General features: G+C 39.9%; 1 protein-coding gene and 1 long non-coding RNA gene across 5 annotated transcripts in view; one reads left to right on the top strand and one right to left on the bottom strand.

The window, feature by feature from the left end:
* Positions 1–1,404, bottom strand: part of LOC147135625 (uncharacterized) — a 15,199-nt gene extending 13,795 nt beyond the window's left edge. Inside the window, exons 1-2 of the long non-coding RNA XR_015089789.1 lie at positions 1,214–1,404; positions 555–769 (exon numbers count right to left, since the gene is read on the bottom strand). This is a non-coding gene — a long non-coding RNA (uncharacterized LOC147135625). The remainder of the gene's footprint in view (positions 1–554; positions 770–1,213) is intronic.
* tbx5a (T-box transcription factor 5a) overlaps positions 1–20,597 on the top strand; it is a 27,578-nt gene extending 6,981 nt beyond the window's left edge. Inside the window, exons 1-9 of one of the 4 annotated variants that reach the window (XM_086053117.1) lie at positions 539–912; positions 1,250–1,411; positions 1,857–1,951; positions 2,529–2,648; positions 3,296–3,443; positions 12,285–12,437; positions 14,222–14,313; positions 16,024–16,256; positions 17,020–20,597. In XM_086053117.1, the coding sequence (XP_085909243.1) occupies positions 1,265–1,411; positions 1,857–1,951; positions 2,529–2,648; positions 3,296–3,443; positions 12,285–12,437; positions 14,222–14,313; positions 16,024–16,256; positions 17,020–17,618 (1,587 nt within the window). In that variant the 5' untranslated portion in view covers positions 539–912; positions 1,250–1,264 and the 3' untranslated portion in view covers positions 17,619–20,597. Of the gene's footprint in view, positions 1–538; positions 913–1,239; positions 1,412–1,856; positions 1,952–2,528; positions 2,649–3,295; positions 3,444–12,284; positions 12,438–14,221; positions 14,314–16,023; positions 16,257–17,019 lie in introns of those variants that run through there. The other 3 variants (XM_086053115.1, XM_086053114.1, XM_086053116.1) reach the window with 3 other exon arrangements.

The following is a 20,597-nucleotide window of genomic DNA, read 5'->3' as shown; positions in this document are numbered from 1 at the left end:
ACGAATACATTTCAATTAAATTAATCTACTAGTCAATTTGGGGAGGGGGGTTTATTTGACATGTTAAATCATAATTAGGTGGCACACTGCAATCATTTCATTTCCACAATTTGGTGAAATATGCTATCCGTGCATCCATCCATGTGTTTATTAGGGGTAGAGGCTGTGCACGTTTTAAAGGAGCAATCTGAGGTTGTGCCTTTATTTGCTGAAGGGGTTGACGCTTAAGTGGCTCACTGCATCTATTTCAGCGGAGGCAACTATTTGAGTATCTATCTATCTATCTATCTATCTATCTATCTATCTATCTATCTATCTATCTATCTATCTATCTATCTATCTTTCCTCGCGCCCTCGTAAACTAGATAGCCCCCCCCCCTCCTTTTTCGTCCCTCCCCACCCATAGATGCATGCAACTTCCGCTTCGCACGCTTGCCCATTGATGCTCATTGGATAGGTGAAGAGAGAGAGAATGCGAGAGAGAGCGAGAGACGGAGAGGGAAGAAGAAGAGGAGGTCTAGTGAGAGAAAAGCGGAAAGAAGGAGGTGGCCGACCTGCTCCCCGGGGACCGAAGCCCAACGCAGCCAATGCTCGACGCAAGCAGCCGCCTGGGCTCACTCGAGCTCCGCCAGCCCTGAAAATGCACCGCCAGCACTTCCGCCACTTCCAGGCACCGCCGGGTAGCTCCTCGTAGCCGACGCCGAGCCGCGAAGCCCTGCCGCCGGACACGAACTCCGCCGGGAGTCGCTGTCTATCTGGAGCTCCGTATCTTCGCCAACAAAAGAAGAATGCATGGAGATACCAAGCCTCGGATGGATTATTTCAATTTGTCTGTTTGAGGAAGAAAAGACTACTCTTTGAACCGCCGTCGTGTTTTTTTTAAATTTCCCCCCTCTTTTCTTTTCGTTTGAGGTAAGATAAAACCGATCCGTGTTTTATAGCGTCATCTTCACTGTGTGTTCTGTGAAAATAATCGTGCAGCTGCATTTGTAATATTGTTATGTTACACATCTCTCCCCAAAAAGTAAAAACAGATCATTTCTGAAGTTAAAAAGAGGTCCCGTTGACCTTCGCAGTTGTAACGTGTGGACCGTTATCTGCCGTACTTCAACAGCATATTGGATTTGTAGGCTAAATTCGATCACTTGCTCTATTTTTAATGAACTTTTTACATGTGTTTGTATCTTTCAAAAGTCAGATGTGTGCTCCTTACTTGATGTCTTTTTTTTTTATGTGGAGGGTCTTGCAGTCCTGAGATCCAGTCATGGCCGACCCAGAAGAGACTTTCGGCCTACAAGCCTCTCCCGGTACTGGGTCCGATTCGAGGGAGGTTCCGAGTGAGGCCAAAGCCGAGAAGCCCAACGGGACGTCCGGCAAGTCGCCGTCCTCGCAAACCACCTACATCCAGCAGGTCAGTTGTGCAGCACAGTGCGGTCAATTGAATCGGTGCGTTGTTGGGTCACGTGTAAAACTCATCCTAAAAATATGCATTAAAAAATAAACATGCTATGGAAAAATCGAAGCCGCCCAAAAAAGTATGAGTATTTTGACAATTTTTTAATTTTCTGCAAATAAATACTCTAAAAATGGCAACATTTGGAATGTAGGAGTTATATTGTCAGTATTTTATAGAATAAAACGAACACGTTCATATGGCTATAAAAAGCAAAATCAGAGAAGCTGATCGTTTCAGTGGTCCCTTATTTTTCCCAGTATGTATTGAAAGCATACAAATATTCTACAACAAACAAGTTCAACAAATTACCTCCAGAAAGACTGTATTGATTTATAATTTTACAAGTAGGCTACCCCCCCCCCAAAAAAACTTTTTTTTTCTTGTATTTCCTTTTTTGCAGGGTATGGAGGGTATAAAAGTGTACCTGCACGAGAGGGAACTGTGGGTGAAGTTCCACGAAGTGGGCACCGAGATGATCATCACCAAAGCGGGCAGGTGAGATAACTCACGCACTCACGGGCCACTTTATTAGGGACCCCTGCCCGAATAAACCGGTTGCTTTTAATTGTGGCAATACGGTGTGCTGTCATTGCGACTGGAGCCCTGCGTCACATGAGAGGGCAAAATATTAGCAACACGACATGGCGACAATAAACACATTTCAGTCGATGCGTGTTGGCGCCAATCGTGCAGGGTTGCCTAATGAAATGGCCAGTGGGTGTGCATTTTGTGTGTCATAATCCCGAAAAGTGGTGACCAGAAATATCAATAATATATCAATTTCTTGAACGCACGTTACATAACTGTTAACGCGATAATGTCATTTGTTCAGCATTGTATTGTAAACTTTAAAAGCAACTTGTAGAATGTTGTTGTTCACGATGATGATGATGATGATGATGATGATGATGATCAATTAACGTGTAACAAATGACATCGTTACATTTGTATCCGTGCAACTCCACCGTTACGCACATGCCGTTTTTTTTGGTGCGATGTGGTATTCATCGCAAATTTTTGCACTCAAATCTTTAAGAACATGTATTAATTAAAATTTTTCCCCCCTTTGCAGGCGAATGTTTCCCAGCTTTAAAGTGAAAGTCACCGGCTTGAACCCCAAAACAAAATATATCCTTCTGATGGATGTCGTGCCCGCAGATGATCATCGATACAAGTTTGCCGACAATAAATGGTATGTATAGTTAAAAAAAAAACGCATGTTTTTATTAGGGGGAGAAACATGACACGTAAAAGTTTTGGGGTCACCTATAGCCAATTTCAATAACAACATCGTTTTATATACACACTACCATTCCAAATTTGAGGGTTCACTTAAAAGGTCCTTATTTTTGAAAGAAAATCATTGTTTTTTTTGTTTTTTGTTTGCAAACGACTACAACAATGTCTGGTTATTTTAATGCTATTTGGAAAATATATTGATTTTCTTTAAAAAAAAAAAAGGACTTTTCTAAGTGACCCCAAAAGTTTTCAACAGCAGCATAGTTGTATAAACCACCGTCGTTATAAATAAATAAATCAGAGAGTTCGCATGTCAAGAATGTGGCCTAAGCCCGTTTAAAACATTATATTCATTTTTTCTTTATTATTACTATCACAATCGTGGTGTCTTGATCTAACAATCGGCCACTCTGAAAAAAATAATTCATCAGTGTTTTCTGACGTTGGACAATCTTACGTCTTGCCTGTTGCCTGTTGTTTTGCTTGTGCGTCATGCGTAATTGCGCGTGTACGCCTGCTAACAAATAGCATTTTATGATTGCTATTTATTTATTTATTTATTGAAACTACTGATGCAATAATCCTCCGTGTAACCTCCAGGTCGGTGACCGGTAAAGCCGAGCCCGCCATGCCCGGGAGGCTGTACGTGCACCCGGATTCTCCGGCCACGGGGGCCCACTGGATGCGGCAACTGGTCTCGTTCCAGAAGCTCAAGCTGACCAACAACCACCTGGACCCGTTCGGACACGTAGGTGCCTGTCTCTTATAAATCTCTATCTTGCGCCATGTTGCTCAAAGGCACTTTTGAAATGCTGATAAAGTTCTTGTTTTGTTCCTCATATAAACATCTCGTGCGTGGCGTTCTTCATACTCGCATTTACACGTGATGGCACATTTAGTACATGAGATTTTGTTCGATATGTTCCAAGGGCAAACGTGTGTAGAAATAAATCGAATAGAAAGTTAAACATGGAATTGATCCATTGAGTGCAAATCTAGAAATCAAACTAAAACGTTCCATTAATACGATTTCTAACAATTGGAAAAAGACCGTTATACAATGTGACTTTTTATTTTTTTGACAGCATGGCGATATATTGCTTCAGTTGATATAAAGTATTGCACAATAAAAAATACATGCTTTTTTTTAAAATTGGGGATAGTACAGTATTATATATTTTACACCTCGCTAAACACCCCGAGCCCCCACTTTTTGCTGTTTTTGCACTGCAAATGTTGTCCATGGTTTCCTCCTATACCCAAGTGATATATATTTAACTATACGTGGACTTGCTGTCCTTATGTCTGCAATACTTTCTTTTCTCACTAAAAGATTGACTTTAATTTGAACTCAAATGTACGAAAAAAGGCACACAAGAAACTTCTTGTAACACTGATTAAAAAAAAACTTGTATTTTTTGGGGCTTAAACAGCAATTTAAGTTGGAACAACTTTCAAATGTAAATGATTGACATTAATGGCAACAATGTTAGTTAACATAACAAATCAAGGAAGTTGTTTGCTCCAAAACAATTTGCTGAGTTGTGTTTTTTTATATCTTGAAGTTGGGGGGATAATCCAAGATTCACCCGTTCTGTTTTTTCTTTGTTGTGAAATGCGCGAGAGCCAATTTTCACCACATAGCAAAACTTAAAATATTTAGATGCGCTGCACAACTAAACATTTTGTGTTGCCTCGAAATTTTGAGTTCACCCAACTTTATTTTATTTTTTTTTGACAGTGTAACTCTTGTGTGAACACTTTGCTGAATGAACTTTTTTAACAGGACTTTTTTGAGCCCTGATTCACATTCTCAATATAGATGACCTCATTTTCGTAATACACACTTTTCATGTTCAACTAATTGGCAATTGAGTTAACTCTCTGCACCAAATGTTGGCCCTTAAATGGAAGTCCACGTGCACTAGAAAGAGGAAACTTTTTCTCTTCTTTTTTTTTTTTTCCCAACTAAAGCTGGCCTGTTAGCCATTTCCTAAAAATCTCATTATTTCACACAAACCCGCCCCTAAACATCTGCAACACACACACACACTCCATCAATGTGTCTCCATGCTAATAAGAGACTCGTTGGCTGCAGTTTTCCATCAAACGATGTTTTGTCGAAACTATTAGCTCACAGTCATTAAAGTAATGAGGGAGCCATATAATAATAGTTGCATGCTCTCTATTTTAGTCAATCCGTACACTTTCACGAGCTAATGCTGGAAGATTTGATCACCAGGATGAGTAAAAGGCCATGCTCTTAACAACACACAAGAGATTATGTTGCAAAGACTTTCAATGGCATCGCAAGGCTTCATCCAGTCTGAAATTTTATTAATGGACAAGTGTGAGGGAGTAGCTACCGCCAGTTCTAACTGGAAAAAAAAATCACAGAACTAAGTACAAATCAGTACATGTTTGTTTACTTGTCAAGTACTGTGCATTTTTTAATACACTTCAGTTGTATTTAACTTTAAAGTATAGTTCAATAAATCGCATCTATTAAGAGATGTTTGTTTTAAATTTTGAAATACATTTTTTTTTTAATTCACATTATGTGCAGTACATTTGAATTTGATCACTATCACTTAATCACTTTTATGATGCATTTATTTTATATGTTTGGAATAACATCACTGGCAAATGAGAAATAAAATCAAATATCAAGACAGGAAACAAACAATGATAGGACAAAATACCATATGCTTAAGAATCACTGAATTAAATCAAAAATAATATTTATAACATCTAAAAGGTGCAATACAGTACAGTACATGTTTTTTTGTTGTTTTTGTTTTAAGTACAGTCCAGTTGTGTACAGCACAATACATTCGGATTTAGGAACTTTAGGAACTGTATTAAGCACACTTATTTTTTTATAGTAATTTACCATATTCATATTTAAACTTTGGATAATGCTACAGCGGCTAACAACATTAAATATCGATAGCTTAAAAGCGGACTTTTTTGAGACAACAACAGCGACAAAAAAATTCTTGCAGAATACTATTTGTCAAGACGAAACCCGCCAATCGCAAAAACCTGCATTTGCGTTTTCGGCCATCGATCGAGAGTTTTTACAAATAAAACCTGTGCCTTGCTTTTGATGACCAGTTGCGCCTACAGCGCTACTGTATTTTAATATTGGTCATTATGTTGGCAATTGGAGAGCTCAGCATTTTTTTGGGAGGTGGTACTTTGTGTAAAAACTTTGAGAAGCACTATAATAGACATTCCGCATACAAGTGAGCTGCCACGCATCCAAGTCGCACCTAGTTAGGCCAGGAGGGCCCAGCTGGCCAAATGAAACCGGAGCTGGGATGGAATGTGAATGCTGTTGTAAATTTTTGGTTGGACTGTTTTTTTTTTGTTGTTTTTTTTTTTTGGATTGGTTGCAATGTATGCAATGCATGCACACTTTTCTGGCTGGTTTATGGTCTCGTCTTTGGTGCCCCCTGGGAATCATAAATGACACGCTGCATGGTGGCGGGCCACAAATACGGTTCCACGGGTTGTGTTGCTGCAGCCGCATGGAATAAATTGGCAGGTACCAATTAGGATGAGCCCGAGGCGGGAATTTTGCAGCAGGCGAACGGCACCGAGCGCAGGAGCTCCATTGGGGATTATTTGGAAAGCCGCACGGAAACAATGAAGCTTAAAGTATTAAGCCAATGAGTCGCACAAGTGCTGAAGTGCAAGGAGAGGAGATTTGATCAGTTGCATGCAAGACCGGGGGAATGAATTATGCTTTCATATGACAATACACAAACAGGCACACTGACTTTTAATTATCGAATTATTGATCTAATCATTTCTTTCGTTCTGATATCATACCGGAATTTCAGTACTCGCCTTTTTCAATTTATCATTGCGGTCAATGTGTGTGTGAGTAGATATGTTATGAATATATATACTGTCTGTGTATTGTATATAAATCCAAACTTTTCAAAAAGGTTGAAAAACATTTTAAAATGTGTTTACATCAAATGATAAGCAGTGGTTATGAAAAGTCTACGTACCCCTGTTCAAATTTTTGTTTTTTGTGGTTTGGTTTTGGTTTTTGTGACATGAAGGAGACGAGTGGCACATCTATATATCAGATTGGAATAAGATCACATCACATGCAAACAGTTGACCCGATCTCCAAGTGTAATGATTTCAGTCGGAATGACTAAAAGGTTTCTATTAAATCAATTCAAGACTTTTTCACTCATTCATGTGACCTTTAACCTCTAGCACCCAATTGGAAAAAAAATGAAATCTTTCAGAGAGGGGGAGTACAAATAAACTGAGCTCATGTTGTTGCACAAGTGTCCACACCCTCCGCTAACTGGAATAATCAATCACATTCAAACTTATGTTAACCCCGAATAAAGTTTAGCTGTTTTAGTAGGCTTTCCAATCAAACCTTTGAAATAAATGACCTTGGACTCATTGTTGCAAAACACAAAGCATTTGAACATGGGTGCGTATTGTTTTATAGCCACCACATGTGGTTTCTTAAAGCGGGAGAGTAAAAATGAACTCAGATATTGTGTTTGCACAAGTGTGCACACCCTTCTACTGCTGGGAGTGTGGCTGTGTGACGAAGGAACCCATCACATTCTAACCCAAGTTAAATGGGAGTTTGAACACCTGCCAGCATTTGAAGTGCCGGTGAGAAGCTGAATTAAAGTTCAGCTGTTCATCACCAAAAAAAGCATTCATTTAAACAGAGGTGTGTAGACTTTTTATGCCCACTGTACATATATACACTATTTGCAATCCTCTTTTCTAACAGTTCCCTTTCTTTAAATTGTCTTCTGCGCTCGTCGCGCCATGTTTGGACCAAAGGAAGAGAGCTCTCTGATGTGGTTGGAACTTGAAAGCGAGAAGGGCCAAAAGTGATCCCTCGCTATCATGAACTATTATCATGGTGATGCAGGGAAGAGGAGGGGGCAGGGTTGGGAGTGGCTTGGGCTCGGGGTAGAAGCCCACAGGGTGGTCCCGTGGATCCCTACCGCCACCTTCACGCCAGCTGGACATTGGGAAGCCGCAGCTTGTGGGCGGTGTTATTTTCCGGGGGAAATGTGTATTTAGGGGGTGACATTTTTAGCTTTTAAATCTACGTTAATGCGATGGTGGTTTTGCAGTGAATGGACATTGCGCTGCTCCTGTAAGTTCGCCTGTCTTATTAGTCGCGTTTTTGTTTTTTTTTTCCCACTACTGTATGACATTTGTACACACCAGTGGGAGAATTTTGGCATAGGACAGCGATATGTTACTAGTGAGGCAAAACTGCTTGCCATACCAGATGGCCCACTCTTTTTTTTCATTGGACAGCAACATTCAATACACTATTTATTAATACAAGTCATGTTTTATTCTGGAAAAATAATTTTGTGTATTTTTATTTTTGAAAAATGCTTGGTATAAAATTTAATGGAAAGAAATGTAATTTCTATTTTATATATATATATATATATATATATATATATATATATATAATGGATTTTTTTCACCAATATTTTAGAATATTTTTAGGGGGAACAAACTAGGCGACTACTGTATATATATATATATATATATATATATATATATATATATATATATATATATATATATATATATATATATATATATTTGTAGTACATTGTCAAACAGCAATCAAAGAAATCAAACCATGGGGTTAGCCCTGGAGCAAATGAAGACCTTTTAGGACATGCAGTTGTCAGAGCGCAAGCATCCATCTATCCATCCATCCAAAATGAAATCCCAACTGCTGTTTAGTGGCCAGGGTCACTCACCACCTTCATGCAGCATGCAGGGCGCGGATGCAAAAATGTCCGGGACAGTTTCAGGCCTTTGCCAAAAGCTACTGCAGCATGAAATGCGATCAAGTTCAACTGGAAACTAATAATGGAGCACCATTGTATCCTTCTATGGCCTCCGTGGTTCACTCGGCCCCCAAAGAGAGCCTTGCGTTGGCATGCCGGAGGTCAGTGTGGCAATGGAAGGCAGGTACAAAAACAACCCTCCAGATAACAGATAGGCCGGAATACCAACGGTGGGAGGGGGAGGGGAAGAAAGGCAACAACAGGGGGCGGGCCAGCTTGTCTTTACATTTGAATCTTAAGATGTGCCAATTAGAAATCAAACAGCAGGTTTCCTCAAAGGCCGCAGACCTATTGTGGCGCATTTTAACGAGCGAGGCCACAGAAGAAAGTTCAAGTTCAAGCTGATTGGAGGCCGAAGCAGGCACACACGCCGGCCCTCTGCTAGTCGTCACTTAGCACGTTCGACTGCGAGAGAAAGAGGCGACATGCTTGTGGGAATCACTTTGGAGTTACATAAGGAAAGTTTTAGAGCAGGTTTGGCAGAAAGGAGACAGAACGGAAGGTTCAAATGAGTTCAAAAACAACATGTGCTCCGATTCGTTTGGAGCACAGTGCAAATCACGCACGTTGTGTTTTCTTGTCTGCTCGAGGTTCATAGCTGGCGTGTTGGTTGGCATGAACGCGGGCGCGCGGCAGATCTGGATTCAATCTGGTGTGCCCCTGAAGCACCGGCACAAGCACATGAAAAAGTAAAACCACTTTATTGTGAGACACTCAGATAACTGAGGAGGTCTGCCTCCTCATATCGCATATGACAAAACCTTGAGAAAACATTCGGATCCAATTCCGTTTTCATCTTAAGGTGAGCGCGTGCAATATTAAAACCACTTTTACTTTGTGACAACTCTCAATAAAAAAAATGTTCACTCAATATTCATATCCATTTTCTAACATTGAGAATATGAGATTTGGATTCAATTCGGTTTTCATGTGAAGATTCAATGTGAATCATGATAAGGCCCGACGATGTGGTTTTTTTTGAGGCCGATGCTCATTCCACTATTTGTCAGAATAAGATTCGGATAATTTGAAAAATTTATAACGACTAAAATAGCATCTTTGTTGGTCCCTTAATGCTTACAACAACAAAAATACACACTACAGGCAGAACACTTCATTGTTTTCCAATACTTTGTCATTTAGTATTTGTTTAACTTTATAACAGTGAGATAAATTGGCAATAATCAGAATACCGTATTTCTCTGACCATTAAGCGCACCGTATTATCAGGCGCAATATCAATGAATGGTTCTATTTGAACACATTTTAATACATAAGGCGCAAGGACTTATGAGGGGCATTATCTTTGTGAAGCATCGTACAGTATGTTAAATGTTATGTTTATATGATAGATTTACACCCACTTATGCTAGGTTCAGACCAGACACGAAATATCAGATTGCGCCTCATGTCTCGCTTTTGTTTGTCGTTCATTTTCACAGGGGTTGATTTGAGTGCGGAAGAGGAGGGGATCCTCCAAAAAACATACCAAAAAAAAGTTTTAACATCGCTAATCGATCAGGTGACCGATGATTGTGTTATTGTTTTGGCTAATGCTAATTGCTACCATTGTTGACAGTTCAATAGCTGCAAACAAGTCACTGCACTCACCATTATGCAACCTTTTTCGCTCAGTCCCGGCAACTATTGGAAGCTGGCTGTGTCGTTTAGCTTGCAGTCCCACATTGTAACATTGGAAACACACCGCCAGAAGAGCTCAGCTTGCGTTCGGTCTGATCGCAGCATTAAGCTAGTAGGGCTACATTTCCCATGACTCTTAAGACACAGAAGCAGGAAGTACCGGTAGTTCTATTTCTGGTATGACGAAAATGTAGATGCAATTAGATGCGGATGAGAATGACAACGTGAACGTAATAGGAATGAATTTGAATTAAAGGCGACAAACTGAAAAGCCGATATCCAACCATAAATAAGGCGCATAGGATTACAAGGCGCACTGTTGATTTTTGAGAAAAGTAAAGGATTTTAAGTGCACCTTATGTCCAAAAAATACAGTAGTTTTTTTGCTGATTTTTTTAAACAGTTACTTTAATGTCATTATCTTTGTTTTATGTTGTAGTGTGTTAATGTGGGATTAAAAAAAATATATGAAAAACCGTCAAACAATCGCTGATGTTTAAAGGGCTAATATCAGTGATTAATCAATCTGGCCCTAATCAAAAGCAGTTTTATTTTGTGAAAAAGTTGGGCCATTTATATATGGATTCCATTTTTTGGGCAACTAAAGCTTCAGTATGAATATGTGAGTAATTAAATCACTTTTAATTTTGTAACAGTGCATACCTCAAAACATTTAAATAGTTTGCACAACACTGAGAGCAGATTTGGGTTTAACTTTGTGTACAGCGTCAGTATAAACGAGAGATTGATTCACTTTGGGTTCTGGCTCCAAACTGGCAGTGGTGGTTTCTGTAATGTGCAATATGTGCGGCTGCACAAATGCTGTATGAAATGGGTTTTTTCTTGGCAGTTGTTGGCATTACATTAGAAGTGGTCTTCAAGGATTTTTACAAGTGAGAAGTTAGGAGTTAAGGTTAAGACAAAGGGGTTTGCACAGGGCGCCATTCATGTTAGGACCACGGCTGCAAACTGGTTTTGATTACATTGGATGTCAAGCTATGAAAAACATAAAAAATGGTGATTTCCCTCCCCACTCTATTTTTACTGAAAACACGGAGAAAAATAATGTAAGCAATTATTTGATCGTGGCATTGATCTGTAACCAAATCATTTTTTTAACATGAGAAAACCGTTGCAACTGTTTAAAAAAAATCACATGATTTGAATCTGCATTTGGAAACATTTGGCAAAGCAGACAATTTGTATTACATTTAGTGTAATTGTAACTACTTTGCACAATGTGTAATCTGGATCAGATTCTTTTTTTTGTATCATCTTTTTACTTTTACCCCAAATTTTACTTTACTATATGTAAATATATATATATATTTTAGGAACATGAGCCTTATTAAGATACATCCAAATATTTTCTATTGTGATTATTGCCTCAAAGGTTGTTGGGTAAAATTGTGAGCAAATTTGGATAGATTTTGGTTTCTACTAATTTATGCATTAATTCAACATAATCCTGATCAAAGCCATTTTGTTAAAAGTGTTTTTCTTCCTCAGTTAAGTGTTAAGTGTTTTTATTCCTCATCAATAATAATAATAATAATAATAATAATAATAATAATAATAACAATAATAAAGAAGTTTTGAGAGTAATTCAGAGTCCAATGAATCCAAATCACTGTAATGTGATTGGTTGTGCAGCGTTTGGATTCCGTTTGATGTTTTGCTTCAGTATGACAGGAAATTCAGCATTTCATCATCAATCTGCATGTTCTAAAACAGTTCTGACAAATTGTTATTACATTTTGCATTCTGACCCACTGAGGAATTCAACTTTTTATTACTCAGCTCGCAACTTGTGGCGCTGATCCACATTATTGGCCCACCCTGGTTTGGAGCGCTGCTCAAATTCCGATGTTATCATCTCAACTTGTATTATATATTTTTTTTACATGTCATTATGTAGCCTAAATATTGTATGTGATGATAAAGATTATAATAATGTGCGTTTGCAAATTTTGTTTCTTTTCGGGATTTCCCCTATTATAAATGGCCATGCATATTTTGTCTCTCTCTCTCTTTACTGCACATATATCTCGGTGGTCTGGTTCTTTTAGATCATCCTGAACTCGATGCACAAGTACCAGCCCAGGATCCACATCGTCAAGGCTGACGAGAACAACGGCTTCGGGTCCAAGAACACGGCCTTCTGCACGCACGTCTTCCCCGAGACGGCCTTCATCGCCGTCACGTCCTACCAGAACCACAAGGTCAAATGATCTCTCTTTTGCCCCCCCCCCCCCCTCAAGTTCGTTGAATTCGTGCGCATTTTATTGCACGGGGAAGACACACCGCAGCGCCTTTTAGCTCGGCTTAATTAATCATTTAATAAGGTAATTAGCGAATTCATACCAACAAGCAGGAAAGTAAAGATTTGTCTTAATGATAATGATGATTTTTTTTATACACATTCATGTGTATAAATGCAAATGTTTTGTTTTGAATAGTCACTGAAAAACGGAGTCAAATTAGAAAATACGCATGGAGACCTTTATGATGTATTTATATTTACTTTATATTTTTGGACTAACTAGTTAGTGACAAATGAGGAATTATATATTTGAAAAAGATCAAGCCATTAAATACAACTTGTTATCTGATGTCATTTGAACAGCCATGTCACTGAGAAATGATATATACTGTATATATATATATACATTAATATAAATATTTATATATAAAATTCGAATTTAGTATTTTGTTTGAAAATGCAGAAATTCTTGAATGGTTGTAATAAAAAATGCGTGTAACAGAACACTTCTAATAAAAACAACCTACACTCTCAAAACATTTGGGTAAAAAAAAAAATAGCCTACGGGGAAAGATCTTTCTGGCTTGTTCTTTACAAACAAACACAAAAAAACACGTCGTTTTTCGTGTACTTTTTGTGTGTGTGTGTGTGTTTGAAATAATAGTCGTTGCTACTTTGGATAAATTACCACACATTTCAAATGACTGAATCTCGCGTGCAGTTCGTTTATGTTATGTTGGTCTGCGTGCAGCCGTGTGTTTGCCCTCCCCAAATACGTGCGAGGCAGACGAAAAAGACAAAATGTGCACGTGTAAACAGCGTCTGTTTAAGATCATTTAAACACGTGGGCGTCTATGTATTTAGTTTGGGGGGAGGAGGCGGAGGGATGGCGAAGGTGTGTGGGCGGGGGGTTGTTTCGGTTGTACAGCAGAGCAGAGCAGATTTTGGGGCTCGTAATGTCTCTGCAGCCAATCAGCAGTCTCCTTACTTCTGGGAACAGGAAGCTGCGATCTGTAGAAGCCATTCATTATTTCCCAACGTGCTATTGGTGGGGGCTCACATCGTTACCCCCACGGCTAATTATTGGGGCTTTCCAGACGTGCAAAAAAAAAAAGAAAAAGGCACGTATTCCGAAGTGCAGGCCCTTGAGCACAACTGTCTAATAACCAAACAGACCAACATCTGCCATAGCAGTAATACTAATAACAATGTTAATAATGTGCTACAGGACGCCATGTGTCCACTTCACCTGCTAATGAAAAGTGCTCAAAGACTGCCTTTCTGTTTGCACGTGTCATTAAACTGCTCATTTTAAAGTGGGAGAAGGAAAAGCTTATTTCTATAATGAAACTTGCAGTTTGATCAGGACAAGAGAAAGCACTCAAGAAGAAAGAAAACCATCATGCCTGATTTTAGAACTTGAAGCAACTATAATTTAGTTTTGGAAAGGATTTCTACCAATTGTATTTGATAATATTGTCGCTGTCCTGTGAAAAACACTTATGTCCATTTGTTTCAATGTTCTTATTTTTACGTGAATGGTGTTTCCGTGTTACAGACATCGCATTGACGTGAAAATGAAAAAAAAAAAAAAATCCAAAATTGGACATAAGTGTTTTTCACAGGACAGCGATGATATGATGGGTTATTGATTTGATCATCAGTTCCACTAAACAACAAAACGTGTTTAAAGTGAGCAAAAAATCGCAGTGCTTTACTGGGTTGTATCCTTATTTTCTTTAGATAACGCAGCTTAAAATTGAGAACAATCCGTTTGCAAAAGGTTTTCGGGGAAGTGATGACATGGAACTGCACCGGATGTCTAGAATGCAAAGGTACGTGGGCTTTAACTTTTCACAAAAGCTACAGTATTTGGTACACCTGCATGTAATTCGGTGTTTCCCATTCCTTTATTGAGAAAAAAACTCACAGCACACAACCAAATCAAAATGTCACAAAAAGTAAACGCTGTCAAAACTGCTGGGTCAAAAAGAAACCAATTTGTTCTTCAAAGCTTTGCCTAAGTAAAGCCAGTTTAGCTTAATGCTAACAAACAATGCAAAATGCCAATGACGGGCTAATGAAGAGCATCACGTTGTGGTGTTATATCCTTCTAAGAAGATATTTGAATTTTGAACACTAACAGTGCAGCAAAACATGTCGACAGACAATATACTACAACAAATTTCACAGGCATCCTAAATTTTATTACTGCATCCCAATGAGTCAGTTAGTTGTGAAACTCTTTGTGGATATTGTGTAGTGAACCAGGAAAAATAAACATTTGTGTATAATTAATGCCCATTATAAATGTTTAGATTTTTAAAAATCCAAACACATAAGTCTTTTCCACGAAAAACCAGGTTGGTGTTAGCAAAAAAAAAAAAAAAAAAAAAAATATATATATATATATATATATATATATATATATATAGGCCGACACAAAATGTTTGCCCCGAAACTTCGCCGGCTCCGTGTTAGGAAGCAATTTTCAATTGTTTGGGTGTACCTAATTTTATGGCCATTAATGCGTAGGCATGGTTTTCATTAATGAATGGCTTCCTTGCATGGGAAGTGTTGTCAAATCAAAACAATTAGAGCGTGACGATGACCAACATCCTCCACGAGCCGGTTGCGAGTGTTAAGTAGCAGTGACGTTATTGTCGCGTGCCTGAACTTGGACGACGTTTTCAGTCCACACGTGCACGGACACGCACGGTCCACATCATTTTCTTTTTAGAACATATGTCAGCATACACATACTGTATGTATTACTCGGCCCACATGAAGGATTGAGTGCGTGCAAGACACATTTTCAAAGGACAAAATCTGGTTTTGTAACTTTAGGGCCCCACACATAAAAATGACCGCCTACCCCACCCCGTTCGACTCGCCGTCCTTCCCATAACATTTATTAGAAGCCACAAAAATAAAAGTTCAAAATTCGAAGTCCTGATTTGCTGAAAAGGATGGAATGACTTCAGAGGATGGATTTCAATACTTTTTTTCAAATTTAGTAGTACCACTGAAATGCATGGAAATGCTGTTTATGATCGAGCCCCGCTAAAAACATCCCCCAAAATTTGTGTAATTTGCTTAAGAAGAAAAACAGCAGTATTGCGCTTGATAAGATAAAAACAGGAATAATGACTCAATAGAATGTAAATCATTAAACAGTTTGTGCACTATGAGTTCATGTTTTAATACCCATTGATATTGTGCTGCTCCTCCTGGTGTGCGCGCCTTTGCCACCAGAGGGCAGTATCACACTAAATATAAAAACATTTAGACGCTCCCTTCTAAAATCAGTAACGTGCGCTAATATTTGCCATTTTTCGAGTATTGTTATACAACACCGTTTGTGTTCAAATCCAAACCTACTCTGACGTCGATGCTGGTTGCAATAGCCTGTCTATGGCGTATTGCATTGTTTGTTAGCATTAAGCTAGCAGACGTTAAAAAAAAAAAATGGTGAATTGACTGATTCAAAGCGTTCCACTTCCAAGTTTCACAAGTCAATGCTATCTTTTTGTGTGTGCACGTAGCACCAAGGATTACCCGGTGGTCCCTCGCAGCACGGTGCGCCAACGAGTGAGCTCCAGCCAGAGTCCGTTCAGCGGGGAAGTCCAAGGTCTGTCCACCCCGAGCACCCTGAGCTCCCAGTACTCCCAGTGCGAGAACGGGGTGACGAGCACCTCGCAGGACTTGCTGCCCCAGTCGGGCTCCTATCCCCTCCCCCACGAGCACGGCCAGGAGTACCATTGCATCAAAAGGAAAGGTTGGCCACTGCAACTGAAGTATACGTTATTTATCTCATGTGTCTGGTGATTTGTTTTCTGGATAAAATGATATTATGATGTACGGTATAACTGATACAGCATTTTCCACAACTTGACGATACACTCCAACCAGAATCTAATGAGATCCCTTTCATACTGTATATTCAAAATTGTGCATTTACAAAGAAAAACTACTCCTCTTTGCTTGTATACAATTAACAATATGATTATTGGTGTTTCACCAATCCAACGTAACAGCTATGAGATGTGCAGTCATTTGTGTCTTAAAATGTCCACATTTCAGCCTACAACTCCAATCTTAACCAGTGCAGTGACGTTAGTGACTTTGTTGGGAAATGTGTGAATTTGCACATGATGCCTCTCTTTTAAAAAGTTTATAAATCAAGAGTTACCCATCGGTTCCTCAGTACTTGAGTAGTGTTGTTACTGAATACTTACTTATCCTAACTTTGCTTGTTATCTGGAGGACTACTTTTTAGTTTTACTTGAATCATGCTATACTAAGGTATTCTTATGTGGGTAAAATTTTTGGCTCCTCTGACCACTGCTTCACTGACCAAAAGCCATCGAGGGCTATACATTTCTCCAACATGTGAAAGTGAGCGTGAAGGTTTTTTGGGGTCTTTTTTTTTTTTTTTTTTGATAGAACTACTGAATATCTTTTAATTCCATCTTATGCACATGGTTTTATTCCCACAGTCTCTGGGAAATGTCTTGACTGAATTTTTTTTCTAATTCCAGCAGCAGCGGAGGACGACTGCCACTCAGGCGAGCACAGCTACAAGAAAGCTTACTTGGAGAGCTCCTCCAGCGAGGATGACCATTACTACCGGCCGGTGGGCTACGCGCAAAGCCTGGGCTTGGCAGCCGGGCCCTACCGCAGCGAGTCCAGCCAGCGGCAGGCCTGTATGTACGCCGGCGCCTCGCAGGGCGCCGAGCCCGTTCCCAGCTTGGAGGACATCAGCTGCAATACGTGGGCCGGCGTGTCGCCCTACGGGAGCTGCTCGGTGGCCGCCATGCAGCCCATGGAGCGACTGCCCTACCAGCACTTCTCGGCCCACTTCACGTCTGGCTCTCTGGTGTCCAGACTGGGCGGGGTGGGGAGCCACTCCTCGCCTCAGCTGTCCGACGGTCACCACGCCGCCATGTACCAGAGCTCCGTGACGCACCAGACTCTGGGTCGCCAGTGTAGCCCCGGCGCCGGGATCCAGTCGCCGAGCGCCGGCCTGCAGGGGAACGAGTACCTCTACACGCATGGCATACCGCGCACGCTATCGCCTCACCAGTACCACGCGGTTCATAGTGTCAGCATCATGCCCGAGTGGAACGACAACAGCTAGGGGAGCTTTTCAGGGTTACAGAAGACAAAATCTTGAGATACTTTCATATTTATATTTTTACAGGATATGCGTTCAGTGACAATGGTAGGATGTCAGCGAGCGGGGAGCGGGATTGCAGTTGCGCCCTCTGCACTTATAAGCAGCAGGAATATGAGATATGCGGCGCTTGGACGCACACACAAAAAAAAAAAAGACTCGACTCGAGAGAAAAAAAAAAAGACTCAAGAGAATGGCGCCCAGTTGAATGGTGCGTTGTACAAATGACTATTTGGATTAATGTCCCGATTTTGTCAAACAGACTTTTCCCTTCTGGTGTTGCATGATCCCTGGTTCATTTCAAGTTATTGTAGCCACCAACAAGATTCGGTAGCATAGGATGGACTTTGTTGTCACTCTCAAGTGACTGGATTGGGTTTTTGGGCCTACGTTTTGTTTATCTCTTGCATCCATCCATCCGTTTGCAATCATCACAAGGAAGTTGGAGTCTATCCCCGCTCATATTGGCCGAAGGTGCATTATGGACTGATTGGTAGTCATTTACAAGGCACAAGGCACATGTTGTGATCCAATCTTAAATATGGACCGGAACTATATTTCAGTCCAAGGGCCTTATTTTCATGCTTAGTGCAAGTCTAAGTGGGAGCATGGGTGGAGTTTTCTTTCTTTTGGTATTTTGACAGACTTTGCGCAGGTAGAATTGGGCATGAAGGGGTGTTTGTGGGTCCGTGCAATGACATTGGCAGGTGAACTGCAAGATTTCCCCTTGCGGATTACGTAGTCGGCCGTGCATGTGATGTGGGCAATTGGAGACAGCCTTGCACCGTGTTTGTGCATCTCTGTGTGAACCCGCCCCCCACAATAGTGACAAGGGTGCTATTAAAATAGTTCAAAGACAAAAATTATTAAAATCCCTTCAATGAATTGATTTCTACAATGATTCAAAGCGAGTCCTGCGCTGGTGTCATATTTATAAATGAAATCCGATGACATCAATCACACACGTCTGCGGAGTGCCAAATTTGTCTGCCTGTGACTCGATCAAATACACCAAAATCGTGTTACACCATCTGCGCACAGAGTTAGACCTGCTTTTCCTGAGTCTAAAATCTAGTCTTTTTGTTACCAAATTTGCAGGTGGAGTCGCGTCAGGAACACCCAATGAGGCATTGCGCGTCAACAGAATTCACAAACACAATGAACTAAATTGACGATGCGCCCGTTTTTACGTCGAGCGCAGACTACTTTCTGTTACCAAATCATCGGATGAATCGGGGGCGTGGCAACTCCGTGCGCCGGAACGCGCAATTTGCAACATGGCCCAAAAAACAGTACACTAGACGAAAAAAAAAGACTACATGAAAATGAAATTCCACCTGTTTTTACGCCGAGCGCACGGGCGCGAGTCTACCAAAATAGGGCCCCATATGTTCACTTACTCCAGCCCACTTACCAGCCAGGTTTACAATGTTACCAAACCTCAAAAGGTATTCCATTGAATTGCATCAATGAAATGAAAATGAATGTTAAAGTGTGTTTTAGGGGATTGTTTTCTCTTAAAGACCCTGTCAAGTGAAAATAAATATGCCTTGTAAATTTGACAGACCAAAGAGAAGGGTGTCATCAACAACCCTGCCAAATTTGAATGGTTTTATAAAATCATGAAAAATCAAGCATCTGCTCTCAAATGCTGAGGGCGTATCCGCTGAATGTGCAGAAACCACGCCCCACTCAGTTGTTAATCAAATTCGACTACTACAACCTGCAAAATGGATCCTACTTTGTCTTGCATCGTTGTTATGCCTACAAATCACTTCATGTTTGAGCTGTGAAAGAATATCCAGTCTTCAGTGGCTGGAATATATCTCACTGGGTCGCCTCTGGGCGCTGGGCACCAGCTAGCTCACAAGCTAATTAGCATTTGGGGTTTCACTTGGCTAGCACACGGGTGGTGGGCTCATCCGTGGCGTCACCTCCTCGCCTCGTAGTTTAAATACGGACACACCGGAAATGGTGGAAGCTGTATCTCCGCAATTCAGTACGAGATCAGTCTCAGTCTTTGCGTATGGTTTTAGCAGTTATCTTCAAATATGTACAATGTATCTTGAAATAAATGTTTGAATTTACTTTACAGGGTCTTTAAGAAATGAGTCTGCTTGGGTTCACATAATTAAATTGAAATGAAAAATAGTGTGTTGCGCCAGTATTTAAAAAACAAACAAAAAAACAACAGGTTCAGAAAATTGTTTTGTACTAAGTGTACTAAAATATTTACCAATAATAAGTTTCACCCAATTGCAAAAACAATCAAGAGTTATATTTACATGAAGTTTGAAATGTTCTTACTTTTCCCTTTTGGCAACATCCCACATGAAATATGCTGATATTTCTTATTTGCAGATGCTCAATCTTGTTTATTCCGATAATTGTGTTGCTATGTTGAGACAATTACTGGTTTGCTTTGCTTGTTCAGAAAAAACTCAAGCCCTTGCCGCCAAAACACCATAAAAACGCTGTTTTATGTTAAATTCAGTGAAAGATTGCATTCTGAAAGTGGCACTTCTGTAACAATAAAATTAAAACAGTCTTGTAACGTAACAGCGGGACACCGCAGGGAATGTAGTGTTATGAAATGTACTTGATATATAGTATGTGACAAAAAAAGCTAAAAGTTAGTGTCGCCGCACGTTCTTACATGTGGACAAAGGGTTATTTTTAATACTTGTAGTTGATAGAATGTTATTTGTCAATAGTATTTATTTGTCACCTATGTAAATCACCTTGCCCGTCCGTGCATGTAGTAAAGATAGATGGTTACATTATTTTATAGCCTGTTTTTTAAAATTGATTTTGTATAGGATTTTCTAATCATACTCCTATAGAAAAGAGGAGATTACTATGCAGAGGTCAGTATGTTTCTAAGTACACATTAGGATATTGTTGTAAATATACATGTACAGGAAAGAAAACTTGCAATAAATT

The sequence above is a fragment of the Filicampus tigris genome, chromosome 15, assembly GCF_054856515.1.
Source record: "Filicampus tigris isolate MCC_2025a chromosome 15, RoL_Ftig_1.0, whole genome shotgun sequence".
In the NCBI taxonomy this organism is placed as follows: Eukaryota; Metazoa; Chordata; class Actinopteri; order Syngnathiformes; family Syngnathidae; genus Filicampus; species Filicampus tigris.
This window is presented reverse-complemented; position numbering and strand designations above follow the sequence as displayed.